The sequence below is a fragment of the Triturus cristatus genome, chromosome 4_2, assembly GCF_964204655.1.
Source record: "Triturus cristatus chromosome 4_2, aTriCri1.1, whole genome shotgun sequence".
In the NCBI taxonomy this organism is placed as follows: Eukaryota; Metazoa; Chordata; class Amphibia; order Caudata; family Salamandridae; genus Triturus; species Triturus cristatus.
In genome coordinates this window covers 310167514-310183259 of record NC_140586.1, presented here as the reverse complement: position 1 = coordinate 310183259, position 15746 = coordinate 310167514, and the positions used below count along the sequence as shown (strand labels likewise).

Below are 15746 nucleotides of genomic sequence, written 5' to 3'. Positions count from 1 at the left end.
TGCTGCTCTGCCCAGGAGGGTCAATGGGAGCTTGCGCCATCGTTCCACATCTGCATGGAATTCCCAGAGTACTTTTTTAATATTGTGATCAATGCTAGCCTCCGATTTAGTGGATATATGGAGGCCAAGATACTGGAATACCTCTTGTTCGATATGCAATTGTCTCAGCGCCCTCAGTGTGTTTGGACCTCCACCCACTGTATATAAGCTGGATTTGCCCCAGTTTATTTGGTACCCTGCATGAAGGCCATATTCGTCAAAGATCTGCAGTATTGCAGGTAGTGACGTATCCAGCTCTGTAACATATAGAAGTATCTCAGCTGCGTACAATGAGATATTTTCATCCTTGAGTCACCCTTGCTCATCTCTAAGGCCACTGATATTTGGGTATCGTTGGGTAGAACCACATGCCAGTGGTTCTACTATCAGGGAAAATAATTGTGGAGAGAGGGGACATCCTTGTCTGGTGCCTCGGTTGATTGGGAAATCAAATGACATTGCTCTGTTAACCCATACTTGTGCCCTTGGGTTGGTGTATAATAAGTCTATCCAGGCCAAGAACTTCGGTCCGAATCTGAATTTCACTAATATGAATGGCCAGTGCACTGTATTGAATGCCTTTTCTGCATCCAGTGATCGAATTACATGTGGGTTCTCCCTGTTTCTAAATGCATCCAACCAGTTGGCCAGTGTGCATAGGTTGAGTCTTGTTGCCCTCCTGGACATGAAGCCAGACTGGTCACTGTGTATGAGGGTAGTGATCACTGACACCAGTCTTGTGGCTAGGATCGTGGCCAGTGCTTTCGTTTCTATATTAAGTAACGCTATATGGTGGTATGACCCACAGCCTAGTGCCGGTTTTCCTGGCTTGTGGATCACTACCACAGTACCACTCCGGAGATCTAACTGCAGGGATCCCTCTGTTTGAGCTGCCAGGAACAGCTTAAGGAGATATGGGCCCAGCAGACTAACATTTGCTTTAAAAAATTATGCCGGTATACTGTTAGATCCCGGGGTTTTTGCCCGATTTTAGTTTCTCAATGGCCGTCATGACTTCTTCTAGGGTGAATTCTGCTTCGAGAGCAACTTGCTCTTCTCTGCCTAGGGTGGGTATATTTAGTTTGGTCTGGTAGCTAACAATTTGAGAGATGTCTGCTAGAACCCATGCTTTGTAGAAACCTGCATAATAACGCGCGAAGGCGTCTGCTATATTTGGGCATCCGTGTGTATCGCACCCTCTTCCTGAATGGCTGCTACCCACCTAGAATCCCTCTCCTTTCAACCCAGCCATGCTAGCAGCCTCCCTGCTCTATCTCCAGTATCATAGAGGCAATGGTGCATCGCCATCAGTTGCGACTTGGCTTCCTGCTGGGCCATCGCCTGATATTCCAGACGAGCAACTTCTATCTGACGAAGTAGCTGCAGATCATTGTTTGTAAGGGCTTGTTTCTCCAAAGCTGTGAGTTTACACTCCAGAGCCTTGACCTCTCTAATCACTTTCTTCTTCTTATGTGCAATTGTATTTTGTGCTCCATCTCGGAGAACCATTTTAAATGCCTCCAATAAGACTACATCCGACGACACAGAACCCTCGTTTTCACTAAAATACAGTTCTGCATCCACTCTAATCTCCTCTGCTACTACCGGGGCTCTGAGTTCCCATGCATTGAGTCTCCAGCCTGACCTACGCCCATGGGTTTTCCCTCCTATTGTCATCCATAGGGGTGAGTGGTCAGATAACCCTCTCACCAGGTATTCTATCTTTGTGACATCACTTATCTCTCCTGCTGGTACAAGAAGGTAGTCTAGCCTTGAGAACACCTTATGCGCCCCTGAGAAGAATGAATATGTGCGGTCTGTCGGATGGTGTTTACGGCAGACACTGACCAGGCCCATGGTCGGTATCTGTTCTGCTAGTCATGTCGGGTTCACCTGTCCCCTGTTGGTGCGTGAGTGGTCTAAGCCTGGCTCTACCACATCATTAAAGTCCCCTCCTAATATGTGTGTTGAGGAGTCAGAAGCTGGCAGGATCTCCACCACCCTATTAAATGTGCCTTTTTGTAGTCCTGGGGGAGCATATAGACTGACCAGGGTAAATTCTCTTTGCCCCCAGAGCCCCTGGACTGTCACAAAGGTGTTGTTGGGGTCTGCCCACGTTTTGTGAATGCGGAATGGGGGTTTCTGCTTTGAGTATTGCTACGCCTCTCAAACCACTTGTGAATCCTGCATGGGCCAGTGTTGTGTATGCCCAAGGAATGCCCACTGGGTGCCTTGAAGGTGCGTTTCTTGAAGTAAAATTATAACCAGTTTCAATCTCTTAAAGTAATTAGCTACCAGCCCTCTCTTAATTTTGTTTTCTAAATCGCTGACATTCCAAGTCAACAACGAGTAGCCACCCTTATCCTGAATCCCCTTGGATAGACTTTTGAATAAACCATGCTGCCCATGTCGACGCCTGGGCATATCCTTCCCCGCCCTCTCGTCCATGCTCTCCTAGTCCAATTTTCAATGTTATACAACCCTGTCTTTGTTGCCCCACTCACTTCAACTTCCCTTTGAAACTCCCCCCTCCCCACTCTCTCCCCTTACCCACGCCCGAACCCCAATGGTCAACTTGACAACTATGGCGCAGGTGAAGACTGAGAGGTCTGTCCCCCCCCCCCCCTCTTAACTGTCCCCTTCTGTATATTCCTACCCAATTATACCCAAAAGTGAAGGGGATGTGTTCTAACTACTTCCCCGAGGTGTTGTGTGTGTTAATGTGTCGGGGCACCTAGTGCTGGCTTACTCTCCACCGGTCATCCTTCAGCCCACTCGGTTCACCCTTTCTCGCCTCCCTCCTGCATCTGTTGTGGCTCAGTTCATTGGTCGGCCTCTGCTGGTTTCTGCTCTTCAATCCGTACAATCTTCTGGAGCAGTGGATGATCACTGTCTGTGTCCATTGTGCGATCTTGATCTGACACTTCCAGAATTGCGCGACCCCAGCTCTCAATTGCTTCAGTTTCACCATCTTTTCCTGCTTTTCTTCTTCTGATTTGGTGGAGGGTATATCCTCAGTTGACTGTGTACTCCGTCTGAGGGGAGTCTCCGCTCATTTCATGCTTGACCAGCTAGTCCTGTGATGCCTTACATCTCTTTTTTGCTTTGAGATTGTCTCCCGCTGTGGAGCCGCATTCGGGGATCCACCGGGTTCAGGCCGGCGCCGCAGTGATGGGCGTTGTTCTATCCAAGCCCAGGCTTCTTCCGGCCTCTGAAAGAAGAGAGATTTTCCCTGGTAGAGGACTTTAAGCTTTGCCAGAAAGAGCAACATGTACTGCAGCTGGAGCTGCCTCAATTTTGCCTTCACTGCGTCAAAATTATGTCTTTGCTTCTTGACCTCTCTTGAGTAGTCTGGGAAGACCACGATTTTGGTATCTTCAACCTGAACTTCTCCCCGCTTCCTCAACTCTCTCAATATCAAGTCACGATCCTGAAAGTTCAAGAAGCAGGCTACTATGGGCCTTGGTGGAGCTCCCATCAGTGGCCCGATGGCGGGCATCCTATGTGCTCTTTCCACAATGAAGCAGGACGAGAACTGCACCGCCGGGAGGTATTCCTCAAACCAGAGGGCCAGAAAAACACCTGCATCTGTTCCCTCTATTCCTTCCGGAAATCCCACAAAACGCAGGTTGTTACTGTGTGCCTTATTTTCTGCATCATCCACCCTCCAGACAATTTCATTTGGAGAGGAGGTAAGGGTTGTGACTTCATTACGGAGCATGTGTGCTGTGTCCTCCACTCCTGGCATGCGTTGCTCTGCTTGTGTCACGCTTTCTGATAAGTCTTGTCTCAGCAGGGTAACTTTGCAGCGCACCTCTGCTATCCTACCTTTCAGTGCTTCTCTGGAGGACTGCATCACTTGCAGGAGAGATGTGTTGTCTGGAGGTGGCGGCGTTTCTCCCTCCGCTCCTGCTGCAGGGCCCATTACTCTTCCCTGGTCATGTTCTGGCTTGGTTGTCTGGCGCTCGGTCCCACAGGCTCAGGATAGGACGGCTTGTTTTTCCTTTCCACTATCAGGTTGGGCCATGAGCACCTCATTTCTGTTGTCCTTTAGCTAGGCTATGGTATGCTCCCACTTACTAGCAGAGCTGCCACTCTCATTCTCAGCCACTTTATTCAGTTTACCTTGAGTTGACTTAGCTCTTTTTTGTCCTCCCGGGTACTGGGGCCCTTCTTTTGGTATGCTGTCTCGTGTGTCTTTTCCACCTTTATGTTCTCTATGCTGCAGTGTGGCCAGATTACACCCCTAGCCCTCTACCTCATTGTCTTTTTCTCTCAGCGAAGATCTGAGGTGATTTGCGAGGTGTACCTCGAGACACTGCCCGCTCTTTGTGTCTGCTCCGCTTCCTATTAGTTCCCCATATCAGGAAGGGGCTTCAGGTCCCGTCTTCTATGCCTGCTGTTTACCTTCATTTTGTGTTCACTGTCTTTTGGGAGCTCCCTTCTGTACCCCTTCAACAGGGCACCTCTAAGACTCTTTAGACCACGACGGAGTGACCCTGCCTTTAGGCACTCAGCCTCCCGCCTACAGTCCTCGTTCACTGTGTGCTTCGGAGTATCCGTTATTTGGAAGGGCAGGCCTTAGCTAGGCCCAGTGGCTCTCTCTCTACTCAGGGCAGGTCTCGTTTTACCTCTGAGCTCGCTCGTGCTCTTGTCTCCGAATCTTTCAGTTTCCGCGGATGTCCCCTCCAGGGGCCATCTCTCAGTCCTGGGGTTTTGGCACAGCCACTGCACACAGGACTCGGTTGCCTCCTCTCTGCCAGTTCCCACTTCCTTACTGCCCAGGCCTGTTCCCGTTGATGTTTTACAACTTCACCCACTGAGGGGGGGGGGGGAGGCGATTCACCCCGGCCGCTCTAACACCCCCCTGCCATGCGAACAATAGTCCCCGATGGGACCACTTTCTTTGTCTTCTCTGGCTCAGCCCCCCCCCCCCCCCCCAGGAGCAACCGCAGGCCCCTACTTCTTTTCTGAGCCTGTGCTTATGCTGCCAGGGGCCTCAAAGGGATTTCAGAAGCCTGTGCCATCCGCAGGTTAGCAGCCCCTCACCGGGGTCTGTCCAATCTCCACCGGACCTCTGGTCGATTCCCCAATCTCGGGCGGCATCTGCTTCCATCTGGCGTCCCTGCCCCCACCCGGTCTCTCACCTCCGGTGTCTGCTATACTGGGTTATGATTCTGGGATGCAGGACCTTCCGCTGAGGTTCACTATTTCTCCCCTTTACACCATCTAGCGCTCTGCTCAGCGACCTCTTAGGCCTCAGTGTCTTCTTCTCTGCCGGCTTCCAGTTTGTTTCTTCCCCAGGATTTCTACTCCCCAAGTGTGGCGCGGTGGGGCCTATGTCGCAGTTAAATACGTGTGCGCTAAATAATGGACACAGGACCGCCGTTTGGTTCTTGTGGCGGGAAGACCCCGAGCAATCTTCCCCCTCTTTTATTCATACCCTCGGGACGAGCCCGCCCGAGGGGTGCAGGGATGCGTGGGCAAATGCAACAATGTCGGGGAGAGCCTGGATGGCTCTCTACATTCCTCCTTTCTTTCAGTTCAGAACCATCACGTCCTTCCCGGTCATGGAGAAGTTTATACAAAGTCCTTCAGCCTCTGGCTCGGGACTGGGTTCGGCAGGAGACTATACTTCTGGCTCTGGACACAAGGCTCGGGGGAAGTGCCCAACGGAACACTCCCGGACGCCTCGGCGGCAGTGTCCTGGCAGGTTGGCCGTTCATTCCCAGCGTGGCCCTGACTCGCTGAGGGGTGAACGGTGAGGTGATCCGCTCCCTGGGAGACGCAGGAGAGGAGAGGCTCAAAGGTGATCCTTGATAGCCAGACCCATCTTGGTCTGTGTCCGCCTCCAAGATCATCTTGAAGCTCCACACGTTCCTTGTGATGGATTGCTGCCCCCTTCTCGCTGTGACCATGGTTCCTTGAACGTTGACCACGGTCCATACCTCGGGCTCATAGGGGGTCCGGAACTTCCACCCAGGGTGTCGGTCTTTGATCACCACGCGGTCTCCCAAACTCAGCTGTGGTTCTGAGGCCCTTTGGGCCTCACTGGCCTTCCAATTGGTTGTTTCTCTCCTTGCTTGGATGGCTGCGTCATCCCGCTCAGTAGGTACCCACACCGGATCTGACAGAATGCTATCCCGTGGGGCTCTCTTGAACAGAAGGTGAGCTGGAGTACACTTGGTGGTGCTGTGTGGAGCCTGGCGGTATGTACCGAGGAACTGATCAAGAGCTGCTTCCGGATCTTCTCCATTCTCCACGGCGATGCGCAGCGCTCGATTAATTGTTCTCATTAGCCGTTCCACCTCCCCGTTCGCTTGGGGCCATAGTGGGGTGATCTTCCTGTGGCGTACCACCAGACATTCGAGGTATTCTTGGAATTCTCGCCCCTGAAAAGGGGGTCCGTTGTCCGACCTGACCTCCTCGGGCAACCCCATCATTGCGAACACTCGGTCCAGGACCCTCTTCACATGGGTGAACGCCGTCGACGCCATCACCTCAACGATAGGGAATTTCAAGAACGAGTCGCCATGACCAGCATGTGGCAACCGTCTGGAAAACTCCCAAAGTCCACGCTGAGATGCGTCCACGGAGTCCTGCTCGCTTCTTCTGTGATTACCGAGGCTGGCACAGGGTCCCCTCCGGTGATGGTACAGGCGTGGCATTGTCGCACCATCTCCTCTACTTTGGAGTCCATCGCCGGGAACCAGACTTTGTCGCGCAGCCTGGCCTTGGTTTTGGCCATCCCTTGATGGCCCACGTGTGCCAGCGCAAGGACTCTTCTCTGTAGGCTTTCCGGAACCACTATGAGGTGTCCCCTCAGGATGACTCCTTCTTCCCCCACACTGAGTTCGCTCCAGACGTGCCACAACTGTTGGCGAGCATGGCTGACCTCTTGCTGTAGGGCGTGGGCTCCATCCATGAAATGGGCCCATCCATTATTCTCCAGTGCTGTCCGGACGCGAGAGAGAGTGGGGTCCTCTCGAGTTGCTCGACCCATTTCTTCCAGCGTCATGGCCCTGGGGCATGCCCCTTGCGACACCATGTTGACGAACGCTTTAGTGCTGCAGGTGTCCCCCAATGGGGCCGATGGCACCACAGACTCCGGGTGACGGGACAGATAGTCCGTGGGGTTGTGAGCCCCAGGACGGTAGATTACTTTGAAGTGGTATGCTTGTAACTGCACTGCCCATCTTTCGATCCTCGGTGGCGCTAACCTGGATGAACCAGCAAACAGCAGGAGCAGCGGTTTGTGGTCCGTCACGACATGAAATTCTTGTCCACACAGATAGAGGTGGAAATGTTGACAGGCCCTTTTGATGGCCAGCGCCTCCCTTTCGATCTGGGCATACCTCATCTCGGTGTCCGTGAGAGCTTTGCTGGCATATGCAACGAGTTTCCACACTTCAGGGCCATGTTCCTGCAGGAGGACCGCTCCTAGGCCCACCGGGCTAGCATCAATGACCAGTTCTGTTCGCCTTCTGGGGTGGAAGTACGCCATGACCATCTTGTCTAGCAGTCCCTTTTTGATGTCTTGGAACGCTTTGTTGGCAGCTGGCGTCCATTCCCACTTGTGGTCGTGCCGCGTGAGGGCACGTAGTGGCTCTGACATGGCTGCAAGATTGGGAATGAAATGTCCACAGTAGGTGGCCATGCCGAGAAAGCTCTTCACTTCGGTGGGACTTTGAGGTGTGCTGGCCGCCCTAATGGCCTCAGCCTTCTTCGGGTCTACCAGGAGTCCTTCACGAGTGAACGTGTACCCAAAGAAGTCTACGCTTTCTTGATAAAAGGAGCACTTGGATTTGTGTAGAGTCAGTCCACAATCCGCCAGCCTCTTGAGCGTGGCCCGGAGGTGGGAGTGATGTTCCTCGAGTGATGTGGAGAACACAAGGATATCGTCCCTGAGGTTGATCACTCCTTGCAGCCCTGACAGTGTCTCGCGGATAGCATTTTGGAAGACCTCTGCAGCTGACGATACTCCGAAGCTGAGCCTTTTGTACCTCCGGAGGCCAACATGGGTTGAAAAAGTGGTGATGTACCGGCTTCCCGGATCCAGTTCCAGCTGGTGGTAGTCGGCATTCAGGTCCAGCTTCGAGAACCACTTTGCCCCGTTGAGGTCCGCCACGATGGACCTCTTCACCGCCGTGTTGGGCAGTCCCATGTCGACACAGAGTCTGATGGCCCCCGGTTGTTTGGGCTTGGGTGCCACGACCAGCGGGGACACCCAGGGAGTGGGGCCTGAGACCTTCTCGACGACGTCCAGCTCTTCGAGCTTTCGCAGCTCCTCCTCCACTTGCGGGCGTAAGTTGAAGGGCACCCTCCGGTGTCTGAGGGCTACCGGCCGTACTGAGGGGTCTATGTGAAGCTTGAACAACTTGCCCTTGAGCTTCCCCAAGCCAGTGAAGAGCGCTGGGAATTCCTTCAGTATTGCCTCCGCATGCCAGTCGTGTACCTGGTTGGCGAAGAAGACAAGTCCTAAATCCTCTGCTGTGTGGCAGCTGAGTAACGTTCCTTTCTTGCCTTCGGTGACATGGAACTGTGCCTTCGTAGAGTAGCTCCCACTAGCGATGGTGGCTCGGATGATGCCACGGAGAGGGAGAGGATCTGTGCCTCCATACGTGTATATTCGCGCCATGGGCGGTGCGAGGGGGGGTCGCGGTGACAGACGGTCATACTGATCGGAGTCCATCACATTGACGGAGGCACCAGTGTCGATGAGGGCCTGTACCTCTGTGCCCTCAACTGAAACTGAACACATGGGAGGTGGTCTTCGCCGGGAACCTGTCCAGCTGACGTACGACACTACGAACACCTCATCATCTTCGTCCTCATATATCGGATGTCGTGTCTGTGGCTGGTCTTCCGATATTGTCGGCGGGTCAACAAGAGAGACCTGGCGAACATGCTGTGGCCCGAACCTGGGTCTTGACGATGGCTGCCGGAACTGCCCGCCGCGGCACACTCTGGCATAGTGGTTTAGCCTTCCACAGCGGGAGCACGTTTTTCCCTTCGCCCCGCAAACGGCTGTTGCTGGGTGGTCTTCGCCACAGTACCCACACGACCGACCTGGTGGCGGTTTGGAGACCTGACGAGGCGCTGCGGGATGCCTCTGGATGGCCTCCACCTTTTCTTCCTTGATGTGCGGGGCCCTAGACACCGACCCCGTGACGACCGGAGTGTGTAAGGCCGCTTCCATCTCTTCTGCCCGGGCGTCCGATAGTTCATGGGAGCGGGCGAGGACCAGGATCTCGTCCAGCGAGATTCCTGGCTGTCGGAGGATCAGCTTTCGCAGGAGCTTTGAGCGGCAGCCCAAGATGATCTCGTCTCGGATCTCCTCCCTCTGATCTGTGAACGGGCACGTGCTAGCCAGCCAGCGTAGCCGCGCGTAGAACATGTCAACCGATTCGGTTTCGGTATGCCACGCCCTCCGGAACTTGAATTTTTCTAAATCAGGGTTAAGCTGTGGGTCGAAGTGCCTGTTGAGCGCGGCGACCGCCGCGTCATAGTCGTCCTCATTCCCGGTGTTGGGGAGCGTTTCAAACAGGTCATACATTTTTGCTCCTCCATAGTAGAAGAGGAGAGATCGTTTTACTGTCCCATCAGTTTCACGTGTCCCCTTGAAATAATGATTCAGCCGACCTACCCACGCCTTCCATCTTGGCGCAACAGTGGCGGGATTCGAAACCTCGCTGAATGGTGGTAGCGGTGCAACTGCGGTGTGGGTGACCACTGGCGGTGGTGGGTTGGCACAGACGGCTGGGTTGCGCCCTCCATCTTGCTGGGCGGCCGCGCCTGCGGGAGGTGCAGTACTCATGGCAGCCAGGCAGGGGCATGCTGGTGCAAAGGCACGGCTTGTACGCTTGCGTGTCGCTCTGGGGCGTGTGCTCTGTCCTTACGCCTGGTCAAGGACGCCCATGTGGCGTAGTCCTGCAGGCGATGCCTGCGGCCCCTAATTGGCCCCCACTGCCTTGTGTATGAAAGCTACCAAGGTATGTTCGAGGTGAACCACTGCGTGTGTTACGTTGAGTAGATGTCCAGTGCCTGCGTGTCTGGACATGCCACCTAAATGCTGCTAATGTTTGACGCGTGGCCCACAGTCATGTTTCTGGGATGACCTTCTCCCCTTTTGTATGTTTCCTTTTGAGCCCCTTTGGTGTCCTTTAGTTTCCCTCCTGTGCTATTTCTTCTTTCTTTTTTTTTTTTTGTTCAGGCAGCAGAGAGGGCAGCCCTGATGAGGCCCCCTACAGCACACCAGCCGGCTTTGATCAGGAGCCAGCAGGAGGCAGAGCAGGAGCGGGGATATCAGCCAACCAAGCAGCAGCAGCGCGGGGCCACTCCACTTACCCCACACAGCGCACAGAAGCGCCGCCAGCTGAACGCGCTCCCGTTGCTGAGGGAGACGCGTAGGCGGGCGCAGCGCTGACGGGCAGGGAAGCACGGGAGCTGGACGCGGGACCGCCGCGTAGTCCAAGCGGCCTGATCGGAGTGGTGCGGGTGGGCTCCGCGAGCTCCCGGAAGCAGCAGGTAGGCGGCGTGAGGGCAAGCACAGCGGGGGGGCTCCGCACACTCCAGAGGGAGCCACCAAGGACCGGAAGGCACGCGTGAGGGTGCGACCGGCCTCGTAGCCAAAGTGGCGCGGCGGGGCCTATGTCGCAGTTAAATACTTAAATGTGCGCTAAATAATGGACACAGGAACGCCGTTTGGTTCTCGTGGCGGGAAGACCCCGAGCGATCTTACCCCTCTTTTATTTATACCCTCGGGACGAACCCGCCCCAAGGGGTGCAGGGATGCGTGGGCAAATGCAACAATGTCGGGGAGAGCCCGGATGGCTCTCTACACCAAGGTCCCTTAGGCTAAGCTCTGGATTCCCACCCACTCAGAAGGGGGGCCCGGGGTAGCCTAGCGGTACGTGAATTCTGCTGCCCCGCCTGCGTCTTTCTCTTTCACTCTCGGCCGCACTCTTACCAGGGGGGCGCATTTTCCTATGGACTCTTGTGCCGCTTCCTCTTCAGTGAATGCACTTTACCGGTTCCGGATCTGCCGGGGACTGTTGGGGCTAGCTGGCTTGGTGTTTGCTATCCTAGGGACTGCCCTGTCTCAGTGTAGGCTTCTATCGATCTTTGGTACTTATCACCATCTTTCGGCAGCCCAGGCCCTCTTCCGATTCCGCTTTGTCGCTGCTCCATGCCTGGCTTCGCCTTGCAGCTATCTTTCTGTCTGGCGGGGATTACGGCGGAGTTTTGAATTTCTCATCGGCCTCCCTGTTACCAATGTATTGTTGCATGTAGGGATGGCGATCCAGGATCAGGATTTAGGGTCGGATTTAGTTTAGGCTGTCAGAGCCTTGTGATTGCGACTACTCGGCCATATTACTTGAACAGAAGTTTTGTATATATTTCTTTTGTCATTTTAACTATTATAAGCCAATAGTGTCTGGAGTTCCTAGAAAGTGCGGCAACAGTCAAGGAATGTTACATTTCTAAAGTCTGCTTCTCCTTTAATTCTATTTGAAGTCTTTTAAGAAGCAGTAACAATGATTTGATTTCTTTAGTATAAATGTTTTTTTGAATAGCCAAAGTGCAAAAAGGGGAGATGTCTCTGAGGCATTCTAAAGCTGCTTTGTAAAGTGTGAAAGAGACATTGTTAACAAGGTAGGACAAGACACTCCATGCAAAGTAGGCGATAAAGACGTAATGAGTGCAAGGAATGTCAAGGGTGGAAAAATAGTAAATTGAATAAAGGCAGAACTAGTGGTGCTCACTATTATAGGTGTGGTAGTTGAGAATTCATGGTAAAAAACAAGAAATGTCCAATCATTTTTCAAATGTTTTCAGAGTGTGGTACCGCAGGTCACTTCATGAGAGCATGTAGAAAAAAAATGTAATGAACCCCAAAGTCAAGTACGTGGAGGACAGCTCGGTAAACAGATCCTCAGAAAGTGATAAATCAACATGCAGCAGTTTTGTTTTAAGTATAGAAGAAGAAAATGTTATGGGTTTGCCAAGCCGATATGACAGTTTAAAACTGCACACACAGGCTCTACAATGGCAGGCCTGAGCTCTGTTTAGAGGGCTACTTTGGTGGGTGGCACAATCGGTGCTGCAGACCCACTAGTAACATTTAATTTATAGTCCCTGGGCACATGTAGTGCACTTTACTAAGGACTTCTAAGCACTTAAATATGCCAATTGTGCATGAGCCAATATTACCATTTTTAGAGGAGAGAGCACATGCACTTTAGCACAGGTTAGCAAGTTAATAGCACATTTCCACATTAGTGCGGATGGCCATCATGTTTTGGACAGTGGACTTGTGACTAAAGGGAAGTTTTGATTGGAATCGGGTGCTTGTGGTCATGCCTTTAACATGAAGATTAAGATTTGTTAAGTTTGAAGCCAAACTATTTTGCTGAGGTGATTGGCTTTGTTGAGAGACTTGTGTCTTTAACTTGATTTGTCTAATCAATTAGGAATTCCTGGCATTATGAACGGGAGAGCAAGAGAATTCTGTCTTTGGTGGACCTGGAGTTTCATATTAGTCATCCAGTTTTGAGTTTCCAATAAGGGAGAAGATTAAGGCAGTGAGGTTGTGTGAGCATTCATTCTTATGTGTAAGTGGGTTTTATCCAAATTTCCTACAAAGTGGCTTCCTGCTTTTCAAGACATCACCTTGTGGCTTCAAATACAGATTGAAATATAAGAGGGTGAGACTTTAGACATGCGTGACTCCATATGGAATCATATTAGAATGTAAGTATCTATTTATACCCACTTTATCTCCCATTTAATGTCATGATCTATGTGCAGTAAGTGAGCAATTACTTCATTATCAAAAGACTAGCACTAACTTATTTTCTAAAAGAACTGGGTGTAAACGATAAAAATATCTGGTCTCTATCTTCCATACATTTTCTTTAAGGTATTTTTACTGTCTCTTGTGCTTTTTTCTTGCCTTCTCCAGCTCCACATGGAAAGATCCACTGGTCAGTGAGGACTTGCCATTCTGCATAATCAGAGGCTCTCTCTCAGTGAAACCAGGTGTGGCTGAGTTTGCTGAAAACTCCGTCACATTTGAAGATGGTACCTCGGAGGACATTGACATCGTCATCTTCTCTACAGGGTTCCACTTCACTTTTCCTTTCCTGCAGGAATCGGTTGCCAAACCCAGTAACAGCAAGGTTTTGCTCTACAAGCAGGTCTTCCCTCCGGACCTGGAGAAACCAACACTGGCCTTCATAGGCCTCATTAAACCAATTGGTTCGATCTTGGTAACCTCAGAAATGCAGGCACGTTGGGCCACACGAGTCCTCAAAGGTAAGAGAACAGGTGGCCAGTGAAACCCAGTAGCATTAAACAAAAGGAAGATTGTTGTCAGTCTAGTCTCTCATAGCATGTGTTTCTGTGTTACTGCAGAAGGCTCTTGTTGTTGTCATCAGATGGCAACAAGAAAATTTATTTATTTTAATCGTTTTTATAGTGTGGCATTCGACCTCATGGCTTCTTTGGTGCAGTAGTTTCCTGAACCCTGGCCTGGTGATACATGGGCCTTATCCAATAGACAAGGATGCATTTATTATTTGAATATGCATAGTACCAGCTTGTCAGAGCAAAGTCCTGGCCTCCAGCAGAATCAGATACTAACAATGTTTGGGAGCTGTAAACACTGATATTCTGACATACTAATTTGGCTCAGTCCCATCAGAATATGGATGGGGGAGTCCTTGAGTCCAATCACATAAAACTATCAGTCCAGGCTACCTCTAAAAAGGAAAGTATAAGGGGCAAGTATCCTGAGTGTTATTTTTGTGAGGTCAGTGTGTCTCTTCCCAGTTCACTGCTGAAGAGTAGCCAGTTTTCCGTCAGTTGCCATTATATGGGAGTCAGTATTTGGATGAGTCAGTCCAAAGTATGCTTAGCCAACAGATCCTATAGGACTGTTAATTGTCTCTATGTTCATCTTGGAATAATTGTCCTTAATGTCTCAAGCAAGTTTCCAAACTTGCGCTTTGTTACAATGTTGATGCCAAGAAAACCCTAGAAAAAAATGAAGTATTAGAGATTAGAGAGGAGTGTTGGTTTTGTCTCTTCTGTAAGTGCCAGAGAAGAAAATGCCTACAAGAAAGGGAGGTAAAACCTTCAATTGCAAAGGGAAATCTAGCCCCCATGGAGACCAGTTTAATGCATGGCAGTGCTGTTAAGAAGAACCCGGGGCAGCCAACACATGATTCAGTTGCTTGAAGCGTATCATAAACTGAAGTTTCTACTATGACAGAAAGAGAATAAATCTTTTTAGCCCATAAATGTGCCACTTGAGTGTCAACTTGGCTGCTGGTCGAACCCATTGAGAGATGCAGGCAGGTTGATGGAGACCAGTAAAATTGTAAATGGGAGCTGATATTGGGACCAAGTTGCTGGACAAAGCAGCACTAAGAGTGCAGAGAGTGAGGGATGTTCCCTTGAGTTTGAGGTGATGTAAACAAAGAATTAGCTAGCCTGAAAAATTAAGGTATAAGAGAAAAAGCAGAAGCAATTTAGTAGGTATGCCTACGATGGGAGCAAGGAAGTTGGCAAGAGCAATCAGATCTCTATCTTAGCTCTGAGGTTGTTTAGTTATTCGTTGAACTAGGGCTTGTGTGTTACATTTCTAGGTTATTTTCATCTTTTTGGAGCCACCAGGTCTACAAAGTTTTCAATTATCTTGGAATATTTCCTTGAGGAGTCACTGATGTCTGTGGGATGGTTTAGGGTAACAAGATGTGGTATGACAAGAGAACTCACTGTTTTCTCAGTGATATTTCTGTATTTTCTAACTAGTTTTTTTGTCTCTGTGTTTGGGGTAAGGTCTCAATTTAGACTTGAGTAGAATAGAGAAAGATATAGGAAAGTGATAGGACCAGTCCACTGGTGTGGTATGGGAGAAGCCGCCACTGGAGGATCAATTAGGTCCAGAGTTCTTCCCTTGATGCTGGGTTGCTTCAGATAAGAGATGTTTAAGGTTGAAAGTTTAGCAGTATTTAGCATGTAGCAGAAGAGTTTGAAATTGTTGTGTCCCCAGTCAATAATAAAATCACCTAAGTATATGTTGCTGGGTGAAGGCATTTGATTGTGGGAAAGGTATTCAGTTATGCGCACAATAACGTTTTTGAACATATTAGATGGTCTGTAAATTATATGTAAGAGTAGGTCCAAGACAGGATCCATGGATGTTTTCATTCATTTGAAAGATGGGAAGGCAGAAGTTGGTAAGATTTCAAAAGGTAGAGAGGGGTGTGGCTCAAGACAATGATATGGAGAAAGTGTTATCCTTCCTTGGCATGGCTAGTTCTGTTCTGTTCATTACCTTGTCGATATTTTGGTCATCAATTTGGCCATGATAGTCTTGTAGCATGATAATCTGGAGTCGATATCTAGATGGAACACACCTAACCTCTGGCTTGTTTGTAGCCCTGAATATAGACCACAATATCGATGTCAAAATATCAGCGACCGAAATATTGTGAACTCTAAACTTTTACATAAAATAAAATAACATAAATATCAATTCCAAAATATTGTCCAAAGTATTGAACGTTTAAAAATATATACTACAGAAATAGAGGCTACAAAAATACCGTCATTTAAAATGAACATTAGAATTTACACAACTATAGAAAAACAAATTAAAGTGTAACATTTTTATCAATTAATATAATTAAAAATATTGT

General features: G+C 50.2%; 1 protein-coding gene across 2 annotated transcripts in view; it reads left to right on the top strand.

Moving 5' to 3' along the window:
* LOC146833769 (dimethylaniline monooxygenase [N-oxide-forming] 2-like) overlaps window positions 1-15746 on the top strand; it is a 274031-nt gene that overhangs the window by 223049 nt on the left and 35236 nt on the right. For both annotated transcript variants that reach the window (XM_085601638.1, XM_085601637.1), the window contains exon 7: window positions 13004-13356. In XM_085601638.1, coding sequence (XP_085457764.1) covers window positions 13004-13356 — 353 coding nt within the window. The remainder of the gene's footprint in view (window positions 1-13003; window positions 13357-15746) is intronic.